General features: G+C 43.6%; 1 protein-coding gene across 2 annotated transcripts in view; it reads right to left on the bottom strand.

Annotated features, from left to right (window-relative positions):
- Positions 1 to 25,946, bottom strand: part of atrn (attractin) — a 350,568-nt gene that overhangs the window by 120,369 nt on the left and 204,253 nt on the right. For both annotated transcript variants that reach the window (XM_052010514.1, XM_052010515.1), the window contains exon 24: positions 24,284 to 24,441. In XM_052010514.1, the coding sequence (XP_051866474.1) occupies positions 24,284 to 24,441 (158 nt within the window). The remainder of the gene's footprint in view (positions 1 to 24,283; positions 24,442 to 25,946) is intronic.

Genomic DNA, 25,946 nt, shown 5'->3' with positions numbered 1-25,946 from the left:
CAGTCCATCAAGCCTGTTCTACAACTCAATTGGGACAATGGCATTTTATACCTTAATTCAATTCTATCCAACTTCATCCTGCAACAAATACTTCCCTACAATAATTTTACTGTTTGAAAAATTTGTGTTGTCCCAGTGTCAAAAGGCATTTAGGGAGAGGGTTCTATTGTCCACTAATCCTTGTTTGAAAATGTGCTTCCTGGTTTTACTTCCTCATGGACAAAGACATAAGAAGGAAGACAAGCCTTGGTGGTATGCCACCTTTGACAGCACAACACTTCCTCAACACTTTTCACAAGTGAATGAGCCCAAAACTACCTCTGCATTTCAATCCTACTTCTGAAAGGGAGGTGAAAACCTGAGGCAAAAGTGCAAACACTGACTCATGTTGACAACTCGTCAATGTCATTACTATTTGGAAAAAAAAGCAGGCTGAGATTTCTACCTGAACCCAGCACCATCTGAACCATCTTTATTTCATCTTCCTTAACCAGCACCCGCTACTGCTTTAGTCTGTACGGTAGGCACTTATTGCTTTAAAAAAATCCATTGGAGAAAGCAACTTAGAAATTAATTCAGATTTTCCCCCAACTCATTTTCACAATTTCTTTCACAAAAAGGAAAATTATGCAAAAAAGTTAGTTTTTGAGCTCTCCTTTTAAAGGCATTCTTCAAAAAAAGAGCAGACTGTTAAGATGTAAGCAATACCCATTAGACACTCAAAAATTTCAACACTGTGGGACTGTGAAGGTTGAATATCCCTAGAAGAACCACAAAACACAAAAGTACAGAAAATAAAGCAACGACCTGTTGAACTGAGACACGTGGTGTCTATTGAGCTAAGGAGCATTATATCTGACATATGACAAAGAATAAAGCAAACGTGGCTTAGGCTGAATAAGGTTCAGCTGAAATGCTTCTAATTATGCAGCCTGACGGAACACTGACAGTTTCAATTCACTTCAACAGCTCTCATGATTGAGTACCACAGGGCAGAGATCCAGAAGTCAGACCTTCCAGGAGAGTATGGAAAACATTGGAAAAATCTGGGGTTGTTCTTTTAAAGCAAAGAAGATCGAGAGAAGATTCAAAAGAAGTACAGCAGATCATGACTAGAGAAACAAAGGACTGCAGATGCTGGAATCTACATGAAAAACACGATGATGTTGGAGGAACTCAGCAGGCCAGGCAGCATCCGCAGAGAAAAACAGGCGGTCAACGTTTTGGGTCAGGACCCTTCTTCAGGAGTGAAGATAGGAAAAGGGGAGCCCAATATAGAGGAGGGAAAAGCAGAGCAGTGATAGGTGGACAAGAGAGGAGAGGGGTGTGGGCACAAGGTGGTGATAGGTAGATGCAGGTAAGAGACAGTGCAGGGGAGGAGAGGAGAGCAGATCCACTGGGGGATGGGTCAAAGGTGAGGAGGAAAATAGCGGGGCAGAATAAAGAGAGGGGGCTAGGAAAAGGAAGAAAAGAAGAGGAATGGTTGGTGTGGGGGGGGGGGGGGGAATGTGGGGGTTACTTAAAGTGGGAGAATTCAATGTATTCAATGTTCATGTCATTAGGCTGCAAGGTTCCAAGATGGAAAATGAGGTGCTGTTCCTCCAGTTTGTGCTTGGAATTCTCCTGGCAGTGGAGGAGGCTGAGGACTGACTTATCAGTAATAGTGTGGGAGGGGGAGTCAAAGTGACTGGTAACGGGGAAATGCAGATCACGGTTACGGATGGAGTGCAAGTGTTCTGCGAAACAGTCACCTAGTCTGTGCTTGGTCTCAGCCATGCAGAAGATGATGACTGGTTTAGATAACAGAATGAAGGAAAGAGTTCTTGTTAATAAGTTATTCTAGGGCCAAGCGGCACACACTTAAAATTCTGGCAAAACATACGAGGAGGATATAAAGAAAACCTGTTACTCTGATGAGAGTGACGATCTGGAATTTACCTTCAAAAAGGAAATGTGTTTGCACTTGGGAATAACTTGCAAGGTGAAGGGGAGAAAGAATGGGAATGGGACTGACCAAATTGCTCTACTTGGAGTCAAACCAGAGTAGGACTTTCACGGTGAACGGCATGACCCTGGGGAGTGGTAGAGAACAAAAGGACCCAGGAGTACAAGTACATAGTTCCCTGAAAGTGACGTCACAGGTAGACAGGATGGTGAAGGCTTTTGGCACACTGGACTTCATCTGTCAGGGTATTGAGTATAGATGTTCGGCACAGCTTTGTGGGCTGAAGGGCCTGAATTGTGCTGTAGTTTTTCTATGTTTCTATGTTGGGATGTTATATTGCAGTTGTACAAGATGTTGGTGAGGCCACACTTAGAATATTGTGTTCCATTTTGGTCACCTTGTTATAGGAAATATGCCTAAGAAAGAGTGCAGAAGGGATTTACAAGGATGTTGCCAGGACTCAAGGTACACTTACAGGGAGAGGTTGGGTAGAACATAGAACATTACAGCACAGTACAGGACCTTCGGTCGACAATATTGTGCCAACATTTTATCCTGCTCTAAGATCTATCTAACCCTTCCCTCCCACATAGCCCCCAATTTCTCAATCATTCATGTGGCTGTCTAAGAGTCTCTTAAATGTCCCTAATGAATCTGCCCCTACAACCTCTGCCGACAGTGCGTTCCACACAGCCACCACTCTCTGTGTAAAAAAACTTACCCCTGACATCCCCCTTATATCTTCCTCCAATCACCTTAAAATTATGTCCCCTCATGTTAGCCATTTTCACCCTGGGAAAAAGTCTCTGACTGTCCACTCAATCTATGCCTCTTATCATGTTGTACACCTCTATCAAGTCACCTCTCATCCTCCTTCTCTCCAAAGAGAAAAGGCCTAGCTCATTCAACCTGTCATCATAAGACATGCTCTCCAATCCAGGCAACATCCTGGTAAATCTCCTCTACTCCCTCTCTGAAGCTTCAGCATCCTTCCTATAATGAGGCGACCAGAACTGAACACAATACTCCAAGTGTGGTCTACCCAGAGTTCTATAGAGCTGCAACATCACCTCGCAGTTCTTGAATTCAATACCCCGACTAATGAAGGCCAACACTCCATATGCCTTCTTAACAACCCTATCGATCTGCTTGGCAACCTTGAGGGATCTATGGACGTGGACCACAAGATCCCTCTGTTCCTCCACACTGCTAAGAGTCCTTCCATTAACCTTGTATTCTGCCCTCAAATTCAAGCTCCCAAAGTATTACTTCACACTTATCCGGGTTGAACTCCATCTGCCACTTCTCAGCCCAGGTCTGCATTATATCAATATCCTGCTGTAATCTCCAGCAACCTTCTACACTACCCACAACACCACCAACCTTTGTATCATCAGCAAACTTACTAACCCACCCTTCCACATCCTCATCCAAGTCATTTTAAAAAATCACAAAAGATCCCTGTGGAACACGACTGGTCACTGACCTCCAGCAGAATACGTTCCCATCTACCACCACCCTCTGTCTTCTATGGGTGAGCCAATTCACACAGCCAAGTTTCCCTGAATCCCATGCCTCCTGACTTTCTGAATGAGCCTTCCATGAGGAACCTTATCAAATGCTTTACTAAAATCCATATACACTACATCCACTGCTCTACCTTCATCAATGTGCTTTGTAACATCCCCAAAGAATCCAATCAAGCTCGTGAGGCATGACCTGCCCCTCACAAAGCCATGCTGACTGTCCCTAATCAGCCTATGCTTCTCCAAATGCCCATAAATCCTGTGTCTGAGAATCTTCTCCAGTAATTTGCCCACCACTGAAGTAAGACTCACTGGCCTGTAACTCCCAGGGTTATCCCTACTCCTTTCTTGAACTAAGGAAGGACATTTACCACCATCCAATCATCTGGCACTAGTCCTGTGGCCAGTGAGGGTGCAAAGATTGTCGCCAAAGGTGCAGCAATCTCTTCCCTCGCCTTCCGTAACAACCTTGGATATATCCCATCCGACTTCGGTGACTTATCTATCCTAATGTTTTTCAGAAGTTCCAGCACATCCTCTCGTCAACATGCCCAAGCGTATCAGCCTGTCGTACGCCATCCTCACAAACGTCAAGGTCTCTCACCGGTGAATACTAAAGCAAAGTATTCATTAAGGACCTCCCTACCTCTTCCGACTCCAGGCACATTTTCCCTTTTATCCCTGATCGGTTCCACCCTCACATTAGTCATTCTCTTATTCTTCACATATGTGTAGAATGCCTTGGGGTTTTCATTGATCCTATTCGCCAAGGACTTCTCATGCCTCCTTCTAGCTCTCCTAAGTCCATTCTTAAGCTCCCTCCTGGCTACCTTGTAACTCTCCAGAGCCCTGTGTGATTCATGCTTTTAAAGCTCAGGTAAGCTTCTTTCTTCGTCTTGACAAGATATTCTACATCTCTTGTCAACCATAGTTCCTTCACTCTACCATCCTTACCCTGCCTCAATGGCACAAACTTATCTAGAACCCCATGGAAGTATTCCTTTAACAACCTCCACATTTCCACTGTACACTTCCCCAAGAGCATCTGTTCCCAATTTACACTCCCAAGTTCCTGCCTAATGGCACCATAATTCCCCCTCCTCCAATTGAATACTTTCCCATATCATCTGCTCCTAATCCCCTCCAAGGCTATGGTAAAAGTCAAGGAGTTATGGTCACTATCTCCAAAATGCTTTCCCACTGAGAGATCCGAAACCTGATCAGGATCATTGCCTAGTACCAGGTCCAGTATGGCCTCTCCTCTAGTCAGCCCATCCACATACTGTGTCAGGAATCCTTCTTGTACACACCTAACAAACTCTGTCCCATCTGTCCCCTTTACATGAAGGAGGTGCCAATTAATTTTAGGGAAATTGAAATCACCATGACAACAACCCTGTTATTTTTGCACCTCTCCAAAATCTGCCTCCTGATCTGCTCCTCAGCTTCTCTGCTGCTATTGGGGGGTCTGTAGAATACTCCCAACAGAGTGATCGCTCCCTTCCTGTTTCTGACTTCCACCCACACTGACTCAGTGGACGATCCCTCCAGGACGTCCTCCATTTCTACAGCTGTGACACTGTTCCCGATCAGCAAAGCCACTCCCCCACCTCTTTTACCTCCGTCCCTGTTCCTTTTGAAACATCTAAACCCCGGAATATCCAGCAGCCATTCCTGCCTTTGCAACAACCAAGTCTCTGTAATGGCCACCACATCATGATTCCACATACTTACCCATGCTCTAAGTTCATCAGCCTAGGCTAGGACTTTATTCACTGGAGCGTAGGAGAATGAGGGGTGATCTCAGAGGTGTATAAAATCATGAGGGGCATAAATAGGGTGAATGCACAGAGTCTGTTTTTCCCAGAGTTAGGGAATCAAGAACTAGAGGGCAAGCTGAGAGGCGAGAGATTTAATAGGAACCTGAGGGGCAACTTTTTCTAAAGAGGGTGGTATGTATATGGAAAGAGCTGCCAGAGGAGGTGGTTGAGGCAGGTACAATAACAACATTTTAAAGACATTTAGACATTAATAGAAATAGTAAAGGTTTAAGAGGGATATGGGCCAAAGGTGAGCAAATGGGACTAGCTTAGTCGCATTTGGCGTCTTGTTCAGCATGGATGAATTGGACCAAAGGGCCACTCACAGTGCCAGAGACCTGGGTTCAATTCAGAAATTCAGCCCAATTTCCTTCCCCATCCCAAGGATGCGTGGGTTGGTTGGTTAATTGGTCATTGTATATAGGTGAGCACTACAATCTGTTGGGAGGTGGGGGAGGGGGTGCGGTGGACTGATGAGAATGTGGGAGAATAAAAAATAATAATTAGGATTAGTGTAGATGGGTGGTTGATGGTTTAGTGCAGACTCGGTGGGTGGAAGAGTATGTTTCTGTGTTTCTGTGCTGCACGTCTCTATGGCTATGAATGCTGACGTTAATTCACCTATTCTGACATAGGATTTGGAAGATTTTGCAAAGGCAGGTTTGGTGGTACTTCTCCAGAACACTGAGGCACCTGCTTTAGGTTGTTCAAAGAATACAGGAGACTGGGGCTTCACTGCTGCTCCATAGATCATGAGTTTGGCACTGGGTCAGTGATCCTGATCTTGAACAGTACTGTTAGGCAGCTAAATGGAGGCCATGGTAAATTCTGTCAATAACATCTGCCTTGAGGAGTCAAGATTCTGTTAATTAATGATGATCTAAGTCCAATAATGAGGACTGAACTCGGTTCAGGGTGACAAAGTAGTTTGTGAATGGTGTACAGGCCCTCTGTCCACAACCACACAATAGGACTGAGGGGAATAAATGACGGGAGCTTGTCAGACAGCCTATGAGTTCATAGAGTGTATTGACGATATTTTCTTACAACGGGAGACTGAGAGGTGATCTTATAGCGATATACAAAATCATAATGGGCGTAAGATAGGGTGAATGCACACAGTCCTTTTCCCAGAGTTGGGGTATTAAGAACTAGAGAGCATAGGTTTAAGGTGAGAGGGGAAAGATTTAAGAGGAACTTGAGGGGCAAATTTTTTTTTACACTAAGGGTGGTATCTATGTGGAATGAGCTGCTAGAGAAAGTGGTTGAGGCAGGTACAATAACAACTTTTAAAGACAGTTGAACAGTACATGGATTGGAAAGGTTTAGAAGGTTGTGGGCCAAATGCTGGCAAATGGGACTAACTTGGATGGGGCATCTTGGTCAGCATGGACCAGTTCGGTTGAAGGGCCTGTTTCCGTGCTGTATGAGTACAGAGTCCATGAACACATTCTCAAGCTAACCAATTGTAAAGACCCACTTTTGTGTAATGAGATTAATTAATAACCTCTTTCATGAAGGCGCCTCTGGGTAGCAGCGATCATAACACAATCAGTTTGAGGGAGAGAATGGGCCCCGAGACTGTTATTTTAAACTTAAATAGGAGCATAAAAGCATAATTATCTATAGTAAACTGGCATATTAGGTTAAGGGATTAGTCAAACGGGATGCAGTAGCAGACATCTCATGAGATCTTTCAGAATACACAGAATAGACACATTCCAACAAGAAAGAAAAATTCCAAGGGTGGAATCTTCATCAGTGGTTAACTAAAAAAAGTTAACAATAGTAGCGAAAAACAAAGGCATAAAGACAGGTGGCAGGCCAGAAGACTGTATAGAATATTTAAAAAATCCGGCCACTGACTGTAAGGAGTTTGTACGTTCTCCCTGTGTCTGTGTGGGTTTCCTCCGGGTGCTCCAGTTTCCTCCCACATTCCAAAGATGTACGGGTTAGGAAGTTGTGGGCATGCTATGTTGGTGCCGGAAGCGTGGCAACACTTGTGGGCTGACCCCAGAACACTCCACACAAAGATGCATTTCACTTTGTGTTTCGATGTACATGTGACTAATAAAGATATCTTATAAATAACTAAAAGATTAATAAAGAAGAAAAATTTTGAATACCAAGCTAAAGCTGGCTAGAAATATAAAAATACTAAGAGTTTCAAAAGGTATTTAGAAAAGTTGACAAAGTAAGCATTGGTTCTATAAAAAGTGACCATGGGAAAATAATAATGGAAAATAAGGACATGGGGAACAGGCATCTTGCATCAGTTATCAATTTTTAAAGATACAAGTAACATGCTAGAAATAGCTTTAAGGCAGCAGTCGGATACGAAGGAGGAACTGATGAAAATTTACAATCATCAGGGAAATAGTACTGAGCAAACTGCTGGAGCTGCAAGCTGACAAGTCTCCCGATCCCAATGAACTTCACCCTAGAGTCTTAAACAAAGAGGCTAGCAAGATAGTTAATATATTTGGTTTTAAATTTTCATCGTTTCATAGGTTTAGGAAGTTTTCGTTAAACTGGAGAATGGCAAGGGAAGGAGGTAAAAAGCAGGAAATTATAGACCAGTAAACCTGGACACTCAAAATTCAATTTAATCACACAAAGTTCCTTTTGAGAAAAACAAAAACACGTGTGACCAACTTATTGGAGTTCATTGAAGAAACAGCATTTGCTGGCGGCATGGTAGTGTAGCAGTTAGCATAACGCTATTACAGCGCCAGCGACCCGGGTTCAATTCCGGCCATTGTCTGTAAGGAGTTTGTATGTTCTCCCCGTGTTTGTGTGGGTTTTCTCCGGGTGCTCCGGTTTCCTCCCACATTCCAAAGACGTACAGGTTAGGAGCTGTGGGCATGCTATGTTGGTGCTGGAAAAGTGGCAACACTTACGGGCTACCCCAGCACATTCTCAGTAACGCATAAAGATGCATTTTACTGTGTGTTTCGATGTACATGTGACTAATAAATATCTTAATATCTTAATCTTAATAAAGAGCTGGCCAGCTGGCCCTCGATTCTGCTCTACCCATTCAATAGGAACATAGTTAATCTGATTTTGTCTTCAGCTCCACTTTCCTGTCTATTCTTCACAATCCTCAACTGTCCTCAAGAACAAAAGTATATTTCAGGATTGAATATTTTCAGTGATACAACATCCTCAGCTCAATGGGGTACAGAATCCCAAAGATTTGAAGACCTCAGAGAAGAAATTCCCACTTTTTCTGAAACAATGTTCCCTTGGCATTTCCTCTGGAGGAGAAACATCTTCTTAACATTTACCCCTTCAAGCCCCCTCAGAGTCTCCAATTTCAATAAGATTATCCCTCATCTTCAAAATAAAACATGATTAATTTCTAACTTTTCTCCAACGAAAGATCACCAACCTGAAATGTTATCATTTTCTCTCTCCACAGATGCTGTCTGACCTGCTGAGTACTTCTAACATTTTCTGGTTTTATTTCTAAGCCCTATTTTCTAGCGTATGCTTTTTTTTTGCTTTTTATCCCTGTATAAAACTGAGGCAGTTCGAGCTGGATACACGAAGTCAACAGAATACAGGCTTATTGTTCTTGTTCAGGGACCAAGAACAGAGTGACTGGTTCACATTAGTGAGGGACCCAAAAGCTGTCAATCAGCTGTCCATGAGATGACAGAACAATCTCCTGATATTTGTAAGGACCTGGCTGGATATGCACAGAATGCATGTAATCAATTGTTAGCATTATTGATTTTTTTAATAAACTGGGAAGACCCAGGAAAACTGGACAACCAGAAGTCCATAAAATCCTCCCAAGTGTGGTCTTACCAATGTCCTGTATAGTTTGTAACGTGATGTCCCTACTCTTGTACTCAATGCCCTGACCGATGAAGGCAAGCACACCAAATGCCTTCTTCACCACCCTGTCTACCCATGTCACCATTTTCAGGGAACTACATTCCTCATCTCTTGTTCACCCATGTCACTGGTACCAATGTGTACAACAACTTCTGGCTGCTCACCCTCCCCCTTGAAAAAGTTCTGCAACCGCTTGGAGACATCCTTGACCCTCCCTGTCACCTGAGAGGCAACGTACCATCCTGGAGTCTCAATAACAGCCACAGCATCTCCCGTCTGTCTCCCAAACTATCGAATCTCACTGCAGCTCTCCCTGCCCTGCTGTGAATAAGAGCCAGTCATTGTGCTGCAGACCTGGCTGCTACTGCTGCTTTCCTCTGAAAGGCCATCCCTTCCAACAATACCTAAAACATTATACATGTTACTGAGGGGAATGGCCACTGGGGATGCACTCACTAGCTGCCCCCTCTATCTTGCCTGGTGGTCATCCAACTACCTGCTACCTGTACCTTCGGTGTGACCACCTCACTAAAGCTCCTGTCTATGATACTTCCAGCATCACAGATGCTCCTGAGTCCAACTGCAGCCCAGCTGCTTGATGTAGTCAGTCACTAGCTGCACTTGGACACACTTCCCACAGATATAGTCACCAGGGACACTGGAAGTTTCCCTGATCTCTCACATCCTGTAGGAGGAGCATTACCTGTGCACAGCCTCCTCACTGTAGCATCTCGAGACAAAGCCTCAGCACGTGCATCTCAAACACAGCACTGCAACCACACAACAGCCACTCTCACCATGTCCGTTCTGCTAGAGCCACCTCCATTTTATGCGCGGCTAGAATAAGCCGCTACTTTGAAACATACCTTTGTTTAGAATGATGTAAAATTGCCGCTCTTTATCTACCAACTTACCTTCAAATCTATTTTCTCCAATCTACTTTCATCAACAATGACTTCATAAAGCCCATTTTAATGAAATTTGAGGACTCTTGAACTGTTTTGGCTGGTAAGATAATTAGCCACAATTTAATCAGTTAGTGATCTGAAATTGACGTCAAATTAGTAAGAGAATGGGAGACGAAAAATGGAAAATGCCCTGTGGTGCAGCTTAGGATGCTGTTGTTATCTGCATGCAGAAATATCTACTAAGATACAACAGAAAAGGCTTAGGCCTTAATTGCTATACAACACTGATTTCTCTAACTTCCGGTAATCCCTCCCCTCTCTTTTCCCCTACTTTCCCACCAGAGTGATAGGTCAGAGATTGGTGTATTTAGTGTACAACTAGATGCATCATGTAGAAAGACTGTGAGGAAGGATAGACAGTTGAAAGGGCAAAATTGCAGTCAGTTGGATGGGCTGAAGTGTGTCTACTTTAATGCGAGAAGTATCAGGAACAAGGGTGATGAACTTAGAGCATGGGTAAGTAGATGGAACTACGATGTTATTGCCATTATAGAGACTTGGCTGTCGCAAGGGCAGGAATGGCTGCTGGATATTTCGGGGTTCAGATTTTCAAAAGGGACAGGGACGGAGGTAAAAAGGTGGGGGAGTGGCTTTGCTGATCAGGGACATGTCACAGCTGTAGAAAGGGAGGATGTCCTGGAGGAATCGCCCACTGAGTCAGTGTGAGTGGAAGTCAGAAATAGGAAGGGAGCTATCACTCTATTGGGAGTATTCTACAGACACCCCCCCACCACCCAACAGCAGCAGAGATGCTGAGGAGCAGATCGGGAGACAGATTTTGGAAAAGAGCAAAAATAACAGGGTTGTTGTCATGGGTGATTTCAACTTCCCTAATGTTGATTGGCACCTCCTTAGATGAATAGATGGGGCAGAGTTTGTTAGGTGTGTCCTGGAAGGATTCCTGACACACTGTGTGGACAGCCCAACTAGAGGAGAGGCCATTCTGGATCTGGTACTAGGCAATGAGCCGGATCAGGTTTCAGATCTCTCGGTGGGAGAGCATTTTGGAGACAGTGACCATAACTCCTTAACCTTTACCATAGCTTTGGAGAGGGATAGGAGCAGACGACATGGGAAAGTATTTAATTGGGGGAGGGGGAATTGTGATGCTATTAGGCAGGAACTTGGGAGCATAAATTGGGAACAGATGTTCTTGGAGAAATGTGGAAGAATAAAATAGCCTTCTTTGACTATGCTGGGGCTGATGGGATACTTGACATTGTATAAGGAAACTGGGTCTACAGTCAGCAGTCTTGCAGAAAATGCTGAAACTAGACCCTTCGTATAAACAGGATGTGAATCCTGTCTTGGATGCGCTGAGAAGAGGAACTGGCTAGATCTTATCTTTTGTAACACATTGACTAAGGATTAGGTATGTTACAACTATAACTAAAACAGTCACAGGATAAGCTGTCATCTCAAAGTATAAGCTTGTAACCACTGTAAGTGGTGATGGTGGAGATCGCAGCCCACTCTCCATGGTACCATGCATAAATAAAGACTTGGAATGAGACTCGGATTTATCATCTTTATTATAGATTGAATAGAATTTCTGCAACAAGAAGTGTACAACGGAAACGTGGAGGTTGTTTAGGGAGTACTTGCATGGGGTTCTGGATAGGTTTGTCCCTTTGAGGCAGGGTAAAGATGGTAGAATGAAGGAACCATGGTGGACAAGAGATGTAGAATATCTTGTCAAGAGGAAAAAAGCTTACCTGAAGTTTAGAAAACATGGAATAGTTGGATTAAGGAAAATCCCAAGGCATTGTACATGTATGTGAAGAATAAGATGACTAGAGTGAGGGTAGGACCAATCAGGGATAAAAGAGGAAACGTGCCTGGAGTCGGAAGAAGTAGGGGAGGTCCTTAATGAATACTTTGCTTCAGTATTCACCAGTGAGAGAGGCCTTGACATTTGTGAGGATGACGTATGACAGGCTGATATGCTTGGGCATGTTGACGAGAGGACGTGCTGGAACTTTTGAAAAACATTAGGACAGATAAGTCACCGAAGTCGGACGGGATATATCCAAGGTTGTTACGGAAGGCGAGGGAAGAGATTACTGCACCTTTGGCGACAATCCTTGCGCCCTCACTGGCCACAGGACTAGTGCCAGATGATTGGATGGTGGTAAATGTTGTTCCTTAGTTCAAGAAAGGAGTAGGGATAACCCTGGGAGTTACAGGCCAGTGAGTCTTACTTCAGTGGTGGGCAAATTACTGGAGAAGATTCTCAGACACAGGATTTATGGGGATTTAGAGAAGCATAGGCTGATTAGGGACAGTCAGCATAGCTTCGTGAGGGGCAGGTCATGCCTCACGAGCTTGATTGGATTCTTTGGGGATGTTACAAAGCACATTGATGAAGGTAGAGCAGTGGATGTGGTGAACGTGGATTTTAGTAAAGCATTTGATAAAGTTCCTCATGGAAGTCTCATTCAGAAAGTCAGGAGGCATGGGATCCAGGGAAACTTGGCTGTGTGGATTCAGAATTGGCTCACCCATAGAAGACAAGAGGATGGGTGTAGATCAAGAGAATTCCGCCTGGAGGTCGGTGACCAGTGGTGTTCCGCAGGGATCTGTTCTGGGACCCCTGCTCTTTGTGATTTTTATAAATGACTTGGATGAGAATATGGAAGGGTGTGTTAGTAAGTTTGCTGATGACACGAAGGTTGGTGGTGTTGTCGATAACAACAGGATATTGATAGAATGCAGACCTGAGCTGAGAAGTGGCAGATGGAGTTCAACCCGGAAAAGTGTGAAGTGATACACTTTGGAAGATTGAATTTGAAGGCAGAATACAAGGATAATGGCAGAACTCTTAGCAATGTGGAGGAACAGAGGGGCCTTGGGGTCCACATCCGTAGATCCCTCAAGGTTGCCGCGTAGGTTGATAAGGTTGTTAAGGCGGCAAATGGTGTTTTGGCCTTCATTGGTCAGGGTATTGAGTTCAAGACCCGAGAGGTAATGTTGCAACTCTATACAACCCTGGTTAGACCACACTTGGAGTATTGTGTTCAGTTCTGGTCGCCTCATTATAGGAAGGATGTGGAAGCTTTAGAGAAGGTGCAGAGGGGATTTTTCTAGGACGCTGCCTGGATTGGAGAGCATGTCTTATGAGGACAGGTTGAGTGAGCTAGGGCTTTTCTCTTTGGAGCAACGGAGGATAACAGGTGACTTGATAGAGGTATTGAAAAAGATAAGAGGCATAGATTGAGTGGACAGTCAAAGAGACTTTTTCCCAGGGTGAAAATGTCTAACACAAGGGGTCATAATTTTAAGGTGATTGGAGGATAGACAATAGACAATAGCAGCAGAAGTAGACCATTCGGCCCTTCGAGTCTGCACTGCCATTTTGAGATCATGGCTGATCCTCAACAATCAATATCCTGTTCCTGCCTTGTCCCCATATCCCTTGATTCCCCTATCTATAAGAAACCTATCTAGCTCCTTCTTGAAAGTGCCCAGAGAATTGGCCTCCACTGCCCTCTGAGGCAGTGCATTCCACAAATTCACAACCCTCTGGGAGAAGAAGTTTTTCCTCACCTGTCCTAAATGGCCTAGCCCTTATTCTTAAATCATGCCCCCTGGTCCTGGACTTCCCCAACATCTGGAACATATTTCCTGTCTCTATCTTGTCCAATCCCTTAATAATCCTGTATGTTTCAATCAGATCCCCTCTCAATCTTCTCACAGCGTGTACAATCCCAGTCTCTCCAACCTCTCAGCATAAGACAGTCCCGACATCCCCGGAATTAACCTCGTAAACCTACGCTGCACGCCCTCTATAGCCAGGATATCCTTCCTTAACCCTGGAGACCAAAACTGTACACAATACTCCAGGAGTGGTCTCACCAGGGCCCTGTACAAATGCAAAAGAATCTCTTTGCTTTTGTACTCAATTCCCCTTGTAATACAGGCCAACATTCCATTAGCCTTCATCACTGCCTGCTGCACTTGCTCATTCACTTTCAGTGACTGATGAACAAGGACTCCTAGATCCCTTTGTATTTCCCCCTTACTTAACTCCACACCATTCAGATAATAATCCGCCTTCCTGTTCCTGCTCCCAAAGTGGATAACCTCACACTTATCCACATTAAACTTCATCTGCCAAGTATCTGCCCACTTACCCAACCTATCCAAATCACCTTGAATTCTCCTAACTTCCTCTTCACATGTCGCACTGCCACCCAACTTTGTATCATCAGCAAACTTGCTAATGTTATTCACAATGCCTTCATCTAAATCATCAACATAGATCGTAAACAGCTGCAGTCCCAGCACCGAGCCCTGTGGCACCCCACTAGTCACGGCCTGCCATTCTGAGAAACATCCATTCACCCCTACCCTTTGTTTCCTATCCGCCAACCAGTTTTCTATCCATGTTAATACCCACCCCCCAATTCCATGAGCCCTAATTTTACCCACCAATCTCCTGTGCGGCACTTTATCAAATGCCTTCTGAAAGTCGAGGTATACAACATCCACTGAATCTCCCTCATCTATTTTCCTGGTTACATCCTCAAAAAACTCCAGTAGATTAGTCAAGCATGATTTTGCCCTAAATCCACGTTGACTCGACCCAATCCTATCATTGCTATCCAGATATGCCGCTATTTCATCCTTAATAATGGATTCTAGCATCTTCCCCACCACAGATGTTAGGCTAACTGGACGATAGTTCCCCGTTTTCTCCCTCCCTCCCTCCTTTCTTAAAAAGTGGGATAACATTAGCCATTCTCCAATCCTCAGGAACTGACCCCGAATCTAAGGAACATCGGAAAATGATCACCAATGCATCCACAATTTCTAGAGCCACCTCCTTAGTTCCCTGGGATGCAGACCATCTGGACCTGGGGATTTGTCAGTCTTCAGCCCCATTAGTCTAGCCATCACCATTTCTTTCCTAATGTCAATCCACTTCAGTTCCTCTGTCACCCTCTGTCTTTTGTCCATCCTTACCTCTGGGAGATTTCTTACGTCTTCCCCCGTGAAGACAGATCCAAAGTACTTACTAAATTCGACTGCCATCTCCCTGTTTCCCGTAATAATTTCACCCGATTCGGTCTTCAAGGGCCCAACATTGTTCCTAACTAACTTCTTTCCCTTCACATACTTAAAAAAGCTTTTGCTATCCTCCTTAATATTCCTGGCTAGCTTGCCTTCGTACCTCATTTTTTCTTCCCGAATTACCTTTTTAGTTAAATTCTGTTGCACCTTAAAAATTTCCCAATCTTCTATCTTCCCACTCAGCTTGGCTCTGCCATACTTCTTCCTTTTTAACACAATGCTACCTCTGACTTCCTTTGTCAGCCACGGTGGCCCCTTTCCCCTCTTTGAGTCTTTCCTTCTCTGGGGAATAAAACTGATCCTGCACCTTGTGCATTATTCCCAAGAATACCTGCCATTGCTGTTTCACTGACAATTCTGCTAGGATGCCCGCCCAGTCAATTTTAGCCAGCTCCTCCCTCATGGCTCCATAGTCTCCTTTGTTCAACTGCAAAATTGACCCTTCTGATTTGCCCTTTTCCCTCTCCAATTGCAGATAAAAACTTATCATGTTATGGTCACTACCTCCCAATGGCTCCTTTACTTCGAGTTCTCTTATCAAATCCTGCTCATTACACAGCACTAAATCCAGAATAGCCCTCTCCCTGGTCGGCTCTCGTACCAGCTGCTCCAAGAATGCATCCCGGAGGCACTCTATAAACTCCCTTTCCTGGGTTCCAGTACCAGCCTGATTTGCTCAGTCCACTTGCATATTGAAATCCCCCATAACTACTGTGACATTACCCTTGCCACATGCCAACATTAACTCACTATTCAGCTTGCACCCAATATCCATCCCACCATTCGGAGGCCTGTAGATAACACCCATTAGGGTCTTTTTGCCCTTACAGTTCCTCAGTTCTATCCACACTGACTCTACTTCTCCTGATTCAATGTCCCCCCTTGCAAGGGGCTGAATCTCATTCCTCACCAACAGGGCCATCCCACCCCCTCTGCCCACCTTCCTGTCCTTACGATAGCATGTATACCCTTGAAAATTCATTTCCCAGGTCTGATCTCCCTGCAGCCATGTCTCCGTTATCCCAACAACATCATACTTACCCATTCGTATCTGAGCTTCAACCTCGCCTACCTTATTCCTGACACTCCGTGCATTCAGATATAGGATTTTTAACCCATTTCTCCTCTCTCCATTCGTATTAATGTTCCAAAATTGTGTAGTTCCTACCTGTCCTCTACCCTCCATCTCGCTATCTTCTCTCTCATTCTGGATCCCCTCCCTCGGCAAATTTAGTTTAAACCCCCCCCCGAGCAGCATTAGCAAACCTTCCTGCAAGAATGTCAGTACCCCTCCAGTTCAGGTGTAAACCGTCCCGTTGGAACAGATCCCATCTTCCCTGGAACAAATCCCAATTATCCATAAACCTGAAGCCCTCCCTCTCACACCATCCCCTCAGCCACGTATTAATCTGCCTAATCTTCCTATTCCTCTCCTCACTCGCATGTGGCACAGGTAGCAATCCTGAGATTGTTACCCTGGATGTCCTGCCCCTCAACTTAGCACCTAACTCCCTGAACTCCTTACGCAGGACCTCCTCTCTTTTCCTGCCCACGTCATTAGTTCCTACATGGATCACAACATCTGGGTTCACGCCCTCCCTCCTGAGAATAACCTGAACCCGATCGGAGATATCCCGGACCCTGGCACGAGGGAGGCAACAGACCATTCTGAATTCCCGATCATCCCCACAGAATATCCCATCTATCCCCCTGACTATAGAATCCCCTATCACTACCGCCCTCCTCACTTCCGTCTTTCCCTCCTGAGTTGAGGGTCCACTCTCGGTGCCAGAGACCAGACCTCCGCAACTAGTTCCTGGTAGGTCATCCCCACCAACAGTATCCAAAGCGGTATACCTATTATTGATGGTGTTACGGACTCAGTGAAAGTCCCTTTAAGATAGAGAGTGTGTGTGTATGTGTGTGTGGGGCGTGCTTACGTCAATAGAAGATAAAGGACGTAATGACGTTGTTGAAGAAGGCAGAAGAAGGAGAAAGAGAGAGAGAGAAGGGAGAGAGACACCAGCCTGCTTGTTTTCTCTATCGATGGATGAGAAACAATAACTGTGTTTGCCACTGAAATCCATGTATGGAAGTTGGAAGTAATCCGGTGGAGTTCACTTTGTTGCTGACCTGTAGAAGGAAACAGGTATTTGTGTGTGAACGACCACGGTTCGGATGCTTTTCGGGGTGAGGAAGTCACTACCGAGTAAACACTGAAGTGTCGTTTGGGTTCCATCGTGGAACATTTGGATTTCGTATGTACTCTCTCTCTATGTTTTTCTACATCTACATCTTATCTTCAGACAACGGTGGTTGTTGAAGAAGCCCTTGCTCATGTTTCACCTTATGGCTTGCGGAACTGAACTTTAAGAACCATTCAGGAACTGGGAGTTTTGGACTTTGTCACACACACACACGACGAGTTTAGTTTGGGGTTAACGTTCGAGGTTTAACATTTTTGAATTCTAACATACTAACATTTTTTTTTACTTTTATTTTACGTATTACCATAAGTAGTGATTAATAAAATAGTTTTTAACACTAAATCATGCTCAGTGTGTTTCTTTTGTTGCTGGTTCGTGACAAAATTGGGGGCTCGTCCGGGATAGTTCCCAAGGTTAACGAGTGTCGTCTGGGATTGTACCCCAGATTGATGAGATTTGTTCGGGATTCAATCCAAAGATTTTTGAGGAAGGTCTGATAAATTCTTTTTAATTGGCTTGTGTGTGTGGAAACCAGCAGCAATGGATATTAAGGCATTTGTGGAGTCACCAACCCAAAAGGGATTGGAGGTGGCGAAAAAGGATGATCTGATAAAGATTGCTACAAGGCTAAACCTTACAGAAGTAAAGCAGTCTATGAGAAAGGCAGATATTCAGAGATTGATAGCTGGCCATTATGTGGAAAAGAAGGTGTTTGAGAAGGAAGTGTTAAAACAGTTTCCTGGCAGTGAAATAGCAATTTCTGAGGCACAGGTGCAGCTGGCAAAGATAGAGGCTGAACGAGAACAAACCCAGTTAAAGATAGAGGCTGAACGAGAGCAAAAGAGATTAGAGGCCGAACGAGAACAAAATAAATTAGAAGCTGAACGAGAACAAAAGAAATTAGAGGCTGAACGAGAGCAAACCCAGTTAAAGATAGAGGCCGAACAAAAGCTAACTCAGATGAAGATAGAGGCTGATCTAGCAATGAAGCAGATGGAGCTGGATAACGAGGAGAAAAAGAGGCAGCATGAGTTACAAATGAAGCGTAGGAGTTCGGAATCTGATTCTGATGATGATTTTTCAGCCAGCAGGGAGGTTCGATTAGTCCCTCCGTTTGAAGAAGATCAGGTTGATCAGTATTTCCAACATTTTGAAAAGGTTGCTGTGAGTTCAAACTGGCCAAGGAAAGGATGGGCTCTTATGGTACAGAGTGTGATTAAAGGTAAAGCTCAAAAAGCTTATTCTGCTTTGTCTGTTGAGGATGCAGCTGATTATACCAAGGTAAAACAAGCTATTTTGAAGGCCTATGAATTGGTCCCTGAGGCTTATAGACAAAAATTCAGAGACTTGAGGAAATCTGCAGATCAGACTTATATGGAATTTGCCAATGGAAAGAGAATATGTTTTGAACGATGGTGCCTGGCTAAAAATGTAGATGGGGATTATGATAAATTGACAGAATTGATACTAGTGGAAGACTTTAAAAGATGTGTTCCAGCTGAATTAACAACATATTTAAATGAAAAGGCAGTGGAAACTTTACAAGAAACTGCTAGGTTGGCAGATGATTATGCTTTAACCCATAAATCCAAATGGGGACAACCTAAAACCTTTCAAAAGAGTTACAAAGACAATCCAGGTAAACCAGAGATTAAATTGGGAGGTAATCAAAAAGGAAAAGATGAAAAGAAGCCAGGGCTGGAGAAACCTGTTGAGCGTACGTTATTACTGTAGGAAACCTGGCCACGTGATATCTAATTGTGCCCTTTTGAAGAAAAAGAAGGAAGCTGGGCCCAATGCTTGCTTTCAGGCAATTAAAAATCAAAAAGGTTTAGGAGATGCTGTTAAAGACCAGTCCTTGCAAGAGGGAAAAGCGGAAAAGTTGGAGGAGGTGAGAAAAGAATTCCGTTCGTATGTATCAGAGGGTTTTGTTTCACTGAATGATGAGTCACCCCAGGTGCCAGTGAAAATTCTTAGAGATACTGGGGCTAGTCAATCTCTCTTGCTGGACAGTGTTTTAAATTTTGGTGAAGAAAGTGACACTGGTGAAGTAAATCTAGTACGAGGTGTTACAGGTGAGACCATGTCTGTCCCTTTTCACAGGGTGATTTTAAAGTCAAAGTTCGTAGAAGGACCAGTCGAGATAGGGATAAGACCTAGTTTGCCAGTGGAAGGAGTTTCTTTGTTATTGGGAAATGACCTTGCAAATGGAGAAAGTGATCCTGTGGTACGGTTAACAACCAAACCAAGGATTGATGAGTCTGAGAATGATCCAGATGTTTACCCATCATGTGCGGTGACTCGAGCTAGAGCTAGAGAATTAGCCAAGACAGACAGTCCGGTGCAGCCTGATGTGGTTCCTTGTGACAGTCCTAAACAGGAAGAAAATTATGATGCCTTATCTGAGACTTTTCTGTCTTCACTGGAGGATCAACATCCTTATAGTGAGCCTGAATTTAAAGATTTGTCTTTGTCAAGGAAGGATTTTATGGTGGAACAGACAAAGGACCCTGAGTTGACAGAATTGAAAGAAAAAGCACTCTCATGTGAGGAGATTGAAAAAGTGCCAACTGGATACTATGTCAAAAATGGAGTGTTAATGAGGAAATGGAGACCTCCTCATGTTCCTGTTACTGAGGAATGGGAAGTTATTCATCAGGTTGTTGTTCCAAAAGTTTATAGGGATGAGATTTTAAACCTGGCCCATAGTATGCCTTTGGGTGGTCATTTTGGTGTGAATAAAACTGTAGGGAAGATCTTGAAACAATTCTATTGGCCTGGTTTGAGAAAAGATGTGGTGATGTTTTGTCGAACCTGCCACACATGTCAGATGGTAGGTAAACCAAATCAAAAACCCCCTGTGGCTCCTTTGAAGCCAATTCCTGCTTTTGGTGAACCCTTTTCGAAGGTGATTGTGGACTGTGTTGGTCCATTACCAAAGTCTAAGACTGGAAATCAGTATTTGTTAACCATCATGTGTGCCACTTCTAGATTTCCAGAGGCAATACCCCTTAGAAATATTAAGGCCAAGACGGTGTCAAAGGCTCTTGTAAAATTTTTTACCTTGTTTGGTTTGCCAAAAGAAATCCAATCTGATCAAGGTAGTAATTTTATGTCAAAAATTTTTCAACAAATAGTCTATGAGCTGGGAGCAAAGCAGATTGTATCATCTGCATATCACCCAGAATCTCAAGGAGCTCTGGAGAGATTTCATTCTACTCTCAAAAATATGCTGAAGACTTATTGCTTTGAAAACACCAAGGATTGGGACGAAGGTATCCATTTACTTTTGTTTGCCGTTAGAGAATCGATCCAGGAGTCAATAGGATTTAGTCCGTTTGAGCTTGTGTTTGGACATAGGGTGAGAGGACCTTTGGAGTTGTTAAGAGAGCAATGGGTTAATGAGGAAGTTCATTTGAGTCTGTTGGACTATGTCCAAAAATTTAAAACTCGGTTGGAGAGAGTCTGCCAGCTAGCGAGAGAGAATCTGAAAACAAGCCAGATAAGAATGAAGACATATTTTGATAGACGTGCTCGGCCTAGGACATTCGCAGTGGGGCAAAAGGTGTTGGTATTTTTCCCTAGCCAAAATAATCCCTTGCAAGCTCGTTTTTCTGGACCCTATGTTATTGAATCTCGAGTGACTGATCTAACATATATAATCAAAACACCAGATAGACGCAAGAAAACACAACTCTGTCATGTAAACATGCTAAAACCTTATTATGAGAGGGATTCAGTTGTGGCCTTGGTGGATGGTGTAAAGGTTGTTTCTAGAATGCCTGATGTTGATGTTGAGGAAGGCCAATTTAGACCAAATATTGTTCCATCGAAACTAAAAAACCAAAATATCCTGGAGAACCTTGAAACGAAGTTGGACCATTTACAAGTTTCACAAAAACAACAGATGAGAGAATTAATTTTAAAATTTAAAAATCTGTTCCCAGATGTTCCAAACAGAACATCGATAATTACCCATGATGTTGATGTTGGGGATGCAAAACCAATCAAACAACACCCATATCGAATGAATGTGGAAAAAAGTAAACTTGTTGATCAGGAAATAAAATACATGTTGGAAAATGATATTATTAGACATTCTACTTCAAATTGGAGTTCGCCCTGTGTTATTGTACCTAAACCTGATGGAACTGTTAGATTTTGCACAGATTACAGGAAAGTGAATGCTGTAACAAAGTCAGATGCTTACCCTATTCCTAGGGTGGATGATTGCATAGACAGAGTGGGAAAGGCAAAATTTCTTACAAAGATTGACCTATTAAAAGGGTACTGGTGTGTTCCATTAACAGATAGAGGAAGGGAAATTTCAGCCTTTGTAACCCCTTCTGGATTGTATGAATACAATGTTTTGCCATTTGGAATGAAAAATGCTCCGGCAACATTTCAAAGAATGATTAATTCAGTGATTCATGGGTTAAAACATACAGATGCCTACATTGACGACTTAGTGACTGGGAATGATACATGGGAGGATCACATCTCTGCGTTAGAAAGGTTGTTTGAAAGACTTTCCAAGGCTAACCTTACAGTTAACTTGGCTAAAAGTGAATTTGGCCATGCCACTGTGACGTATCTTGGTTATGTTGTAGGTCAAGGCAAGCAAGCTCCTGTTCAGGCAAAAGTTCAAGCAATATCTGAGTTCCCTATTCCCACAGGTACGAGGACTGTTAGAAGATTTTTGGGAATGGTTGGATATTATCGAAAATTTTGTAAAAATTTTGCTGATATTGCTCTTCCCCTAACTAATCTTCTGAAGAAGGGAGTAAAGTTTGTTTGGACAGATTCTTGTCAAGAAGCATTTGAGAAGCTGAAAGCCATTTTATGCTACGATCCTGTGCTCAGAACACCTGACTTTGAAAAGCCATTTTCATTAGCAGTAGATGCCAGTGATGAAGCTGCAGGAGCTGTGTTGTTGCAGAAGGGTGACCTTGATGATATTGACCATCCTGTAGCTTACTTTTCAAAGAAATTTAATGAGCATCAAAAGAATTATTCCACCATAGAGAAAGAATTACTGTCGCTTGTTTTAGCCTTGCAACATTTCAGTGTATATGTTTGCACCGCTCAGAAACCATTGACTGTGTATACAGATCATAACCCATTGGTGTTTCTGAGCCGAGTCAAAAACAAAAACAGAAGGCTGTTAAACTGGAGTTTAATTTTGCAAGAGTTTGATCTCATGATAACTCACATTAAAGGCAAAGATAATGTGATTGCTGATTGTCTTTCCCGATGTTAAATGGGAAACATGTATCTGTACTAATCTGATAGTCTGTAGTTGTGTAGCATGATAATTATTAACATTACTAACTCTATGCGCGGTTAAAATTTTCTTGGGAAATTTTTTTTTTAGGTGGGAGGTGTTACGGACTCAGTGAAAGTCCCTTTAAGATAGAGAGTGTGTGTGTATGTGTGTGTGGGGCGTGCTTACGTCAATAGAAGATAAAGGACGTAATGACGTTGTTGAAGAAGGCAGAAGAAGGAGAAAGAGAGAGAGAGAAGGGAGAGAGACACCAGCCTGCTTGTTTTCTCTATCGATGGATGAGAAACAATAACTGTGTTTGCCACTGAAATCCATGTATGGAAGTTGGAAGTAATCCGGTGGAGTTCACTTTGTTGCTGACCTGTAGAAGGAAACAGGTATTTGTGTGTGAACGACCACGGTTCGGATGCTTTTCGGGGTGAGGAAGTCACTACCGAGTAAACACTGAAGTGTCGTTTGGGTTCCATCGTGGAACATTTGGATTTCGTATGTACTCTCTCTCTATGTTTTTCTACATCTACATCTTATCTTCAGACAACGGTGGTTGTTGAAGAAGCCCTTGCTCATGTTTCACCTTATGGCTTGCGGAACTGAACTTTAAGAACCATTCAGGAACTGGGAGTTTTGGACTTTGTCACACACACACACGACGAGTTTAGTTTGGGGTTAACGTTCGAGGTTTAACATTTTTGAATTCTAACATACTAACATTTTTTTTTACTTTTATTTTACGTATTACCATAAGTAGTGATTAATAAAATAGTTTTTAACACTAAATCATGCTCAGTGTGTTTCTTTTGTTGCTGGTTCGTGACAATGGGGACAGCCACAGGGGTGCTCTGCTCTCTCTGCCTGCTCCCCTTCCCTCTCCTGACAGTTACCCAGTTACTCTCCTCCTGTCTTATCTGTGTGTCTATCTCCTGATAACTCTTATCTATCTCTGCCTCCGCCTCCTGAATGATCCATAGTTCGTCCAGCTGCTGCTCCAATTCCCTAACTCGGTCTACTAGGAGCTGCAGCTGGACACACCTTTTGCAGGTGTGGTCATCAGGGACAACTGTGCTGACCCTGACCTCCCACATACCGCATACGGAGCACATCACTGCTCTAACTGTCTCCCCCATATCCTGCTCCCAGATTAGTTACAACAAATCAGGATAAAAAGTACCCACCAGACCTTACCTTATATCTCAGCAGCACGTACTCAGGGTTACCGGCTTCCTCTTAGCGAAGTCCCTGTGCGCCGAAGCCCCTTGTGCCAAAGCCCGACCACTCTGCTTCCCTCTCACTCCGCTGCCCGCCCCGCGCCTGCGCAGTCCAGCCCCCCCACTCAAGCACTTAAATGTCAGAGGTAAGTATTTTTTTCCACAAGAGAGTGGTGGAGGCAGATACATTAGGGTTATTTAAGAGACTCTTAGATAGGCACATGAATGATAGAAAAATGAAGGGCTATGTGGGAGATCTTAGAGCTGGATAATATGTCGGTACAACATCGTGGGCTGTAGAGCCTGTACTATACTGTAATGTTCTATGTTCTATGAGATGGGCATCCAACTGATTCAGTAATGCTTATAGAAATTATAAGACCCGATATCAAAAGATAAAGAAACCAACCTGTATCTTAATAGGCCAGGTAAAGTTGCTTACATACACAAAGAAAGTTATATTAGGGTTGTTGCGAAAGTCAAACTTCTCATTGGAGAAGCTATCCTTGTATTCCTTGATGTTTGTCTTCGAAACAATCGGTATTTCTTCTCCTGGCGGTGTGCCTGCTGATATAGAAGAAAAATAATCCAAATGTATATAACCACTTAAAACAGTTATAATGCATATGAAAAGGTAGCACAGGTGAATGTCAGAAAACTCACTCATGAAAGTAGAAGTGTTCATGGGTGAGACTTGAAAGAGAAATGAACAAAGAAAGTTCATCTTTCGTCATTTCTGGTGCAAAGTGTCAACATTACACACATCGACTTTGATGCTGAATTAAGCATGAAATCACAATACAGTAGTTCCTTCACTTGATTTTCTGTAGCTACTAATGGAAATAAATCAAGCTTATTTTCCCACCTGCTTTGAGAAGACCACTATCATCCCTGTATCTTAAGAAAAACAAGGTAATGTGCATTAATGACTACTGCCCGGTGGCTCTGTCATCCACCATCATGAACTGCTTCAAGAAACTGGTCACAGCACACATTAACCTCAGTCACCCAGACAACCTCAACCCACTGCAATTCGCCTGCTGCCGAACAGGTCTAGGGCAGATATAATCTCCCTAGCCCAACACTCATTTCTGGAGCATTGGGACAGTAAAAACACCTACATTAGACTATTGTTTATTGACTACAGCTCTGCCTTCAATAATTCCAAGGAAACTCATCTCCAAACTCCTAGACCTGGGGTTCAACGCCTCCCTTTGAAACTGGATCCTTGACTTCCTGACTAACAAACTGTCATCAGTAAGGATAGGCAGCAACATCTCCATCATGATTATTCTCAACACAGGTGCCCCACAAGACTGTGCCCTCAGCTCCCTACTCTACTCCATGACTGTGTGGTCAGATTCAACTCCGTAGTGGGCTGTATCTCAAATAATGATGAGTTACAGGAAGGAGATAGGAGAGCCTAGTGACATGGTGTCAATGACAACAAACCTTCCCTCCATGTCAACAGAATAAAAGAGCAGGTCATTGACTTCAGGAAGGGGGGTGGTGCACACGTTTCTGTTTACGTCAACGGTGCTGAGGTTGAGAGCTTCAAGCTCCTGGGAGTGAACATCACCAATAGCCTGTCCTGGTTCAACCAAGTGAATGCCACAGCCAAGAAAGCGCACCAGCGCCTCTACTTCCTCAGAAGGCCAACGAAATTTGGCACGTCCCCTTTGATCCTTACCAATTTTTATCGATGCACCATAGAACACATCCTATCTGGATGCATCATGGCTTGGTATGGCAACTGCTCTGCCCAGGACTGTAAGAAACTGCAGAGAGTTGTGGACACAGCTCAACACATCATGGAAACCAGCCTCCCCTCCATGGACTCTGTCTACACTTCTCGCTGCCTTAGTAAAGTGGCCAACGTAATCAAAGACCCCACCTTCTCTCTTCTCCCTCTGCCATCGGGCAGAAGGTACAAAAGCCTGAAAGCAAGTACCAGCAGGCTCAAGGACAGCTCCTATCCTGCTATTGTAAGACTACTGAACAGTCCCCTAGTACAATAAGATGGACTCTTGGCCTCATAATCTACCTGGTTATGGCCTTGCACCTTATTGTCT

Source organism: Pristis pectinata, chromosome 2 (assembly GCF_009764475.1).
Source record: "Pristis pectinata isolate sPriPec2 chromosome 2, sPriPec2.1.pri, whole genome shotgun sequence".
Classification (NCBI taxonomy): domain Eukaryota; kingdom Metazoa; phylum Chordata; class Chondrichthyes; order Rhinopristiformes; family Pristidae; genus Pristis; species Pristis pectinata.
Note: the sequence above shows the minus strand (reverse complement) of the source record. Positions and strands in the feature narration are given on the sequence as shown.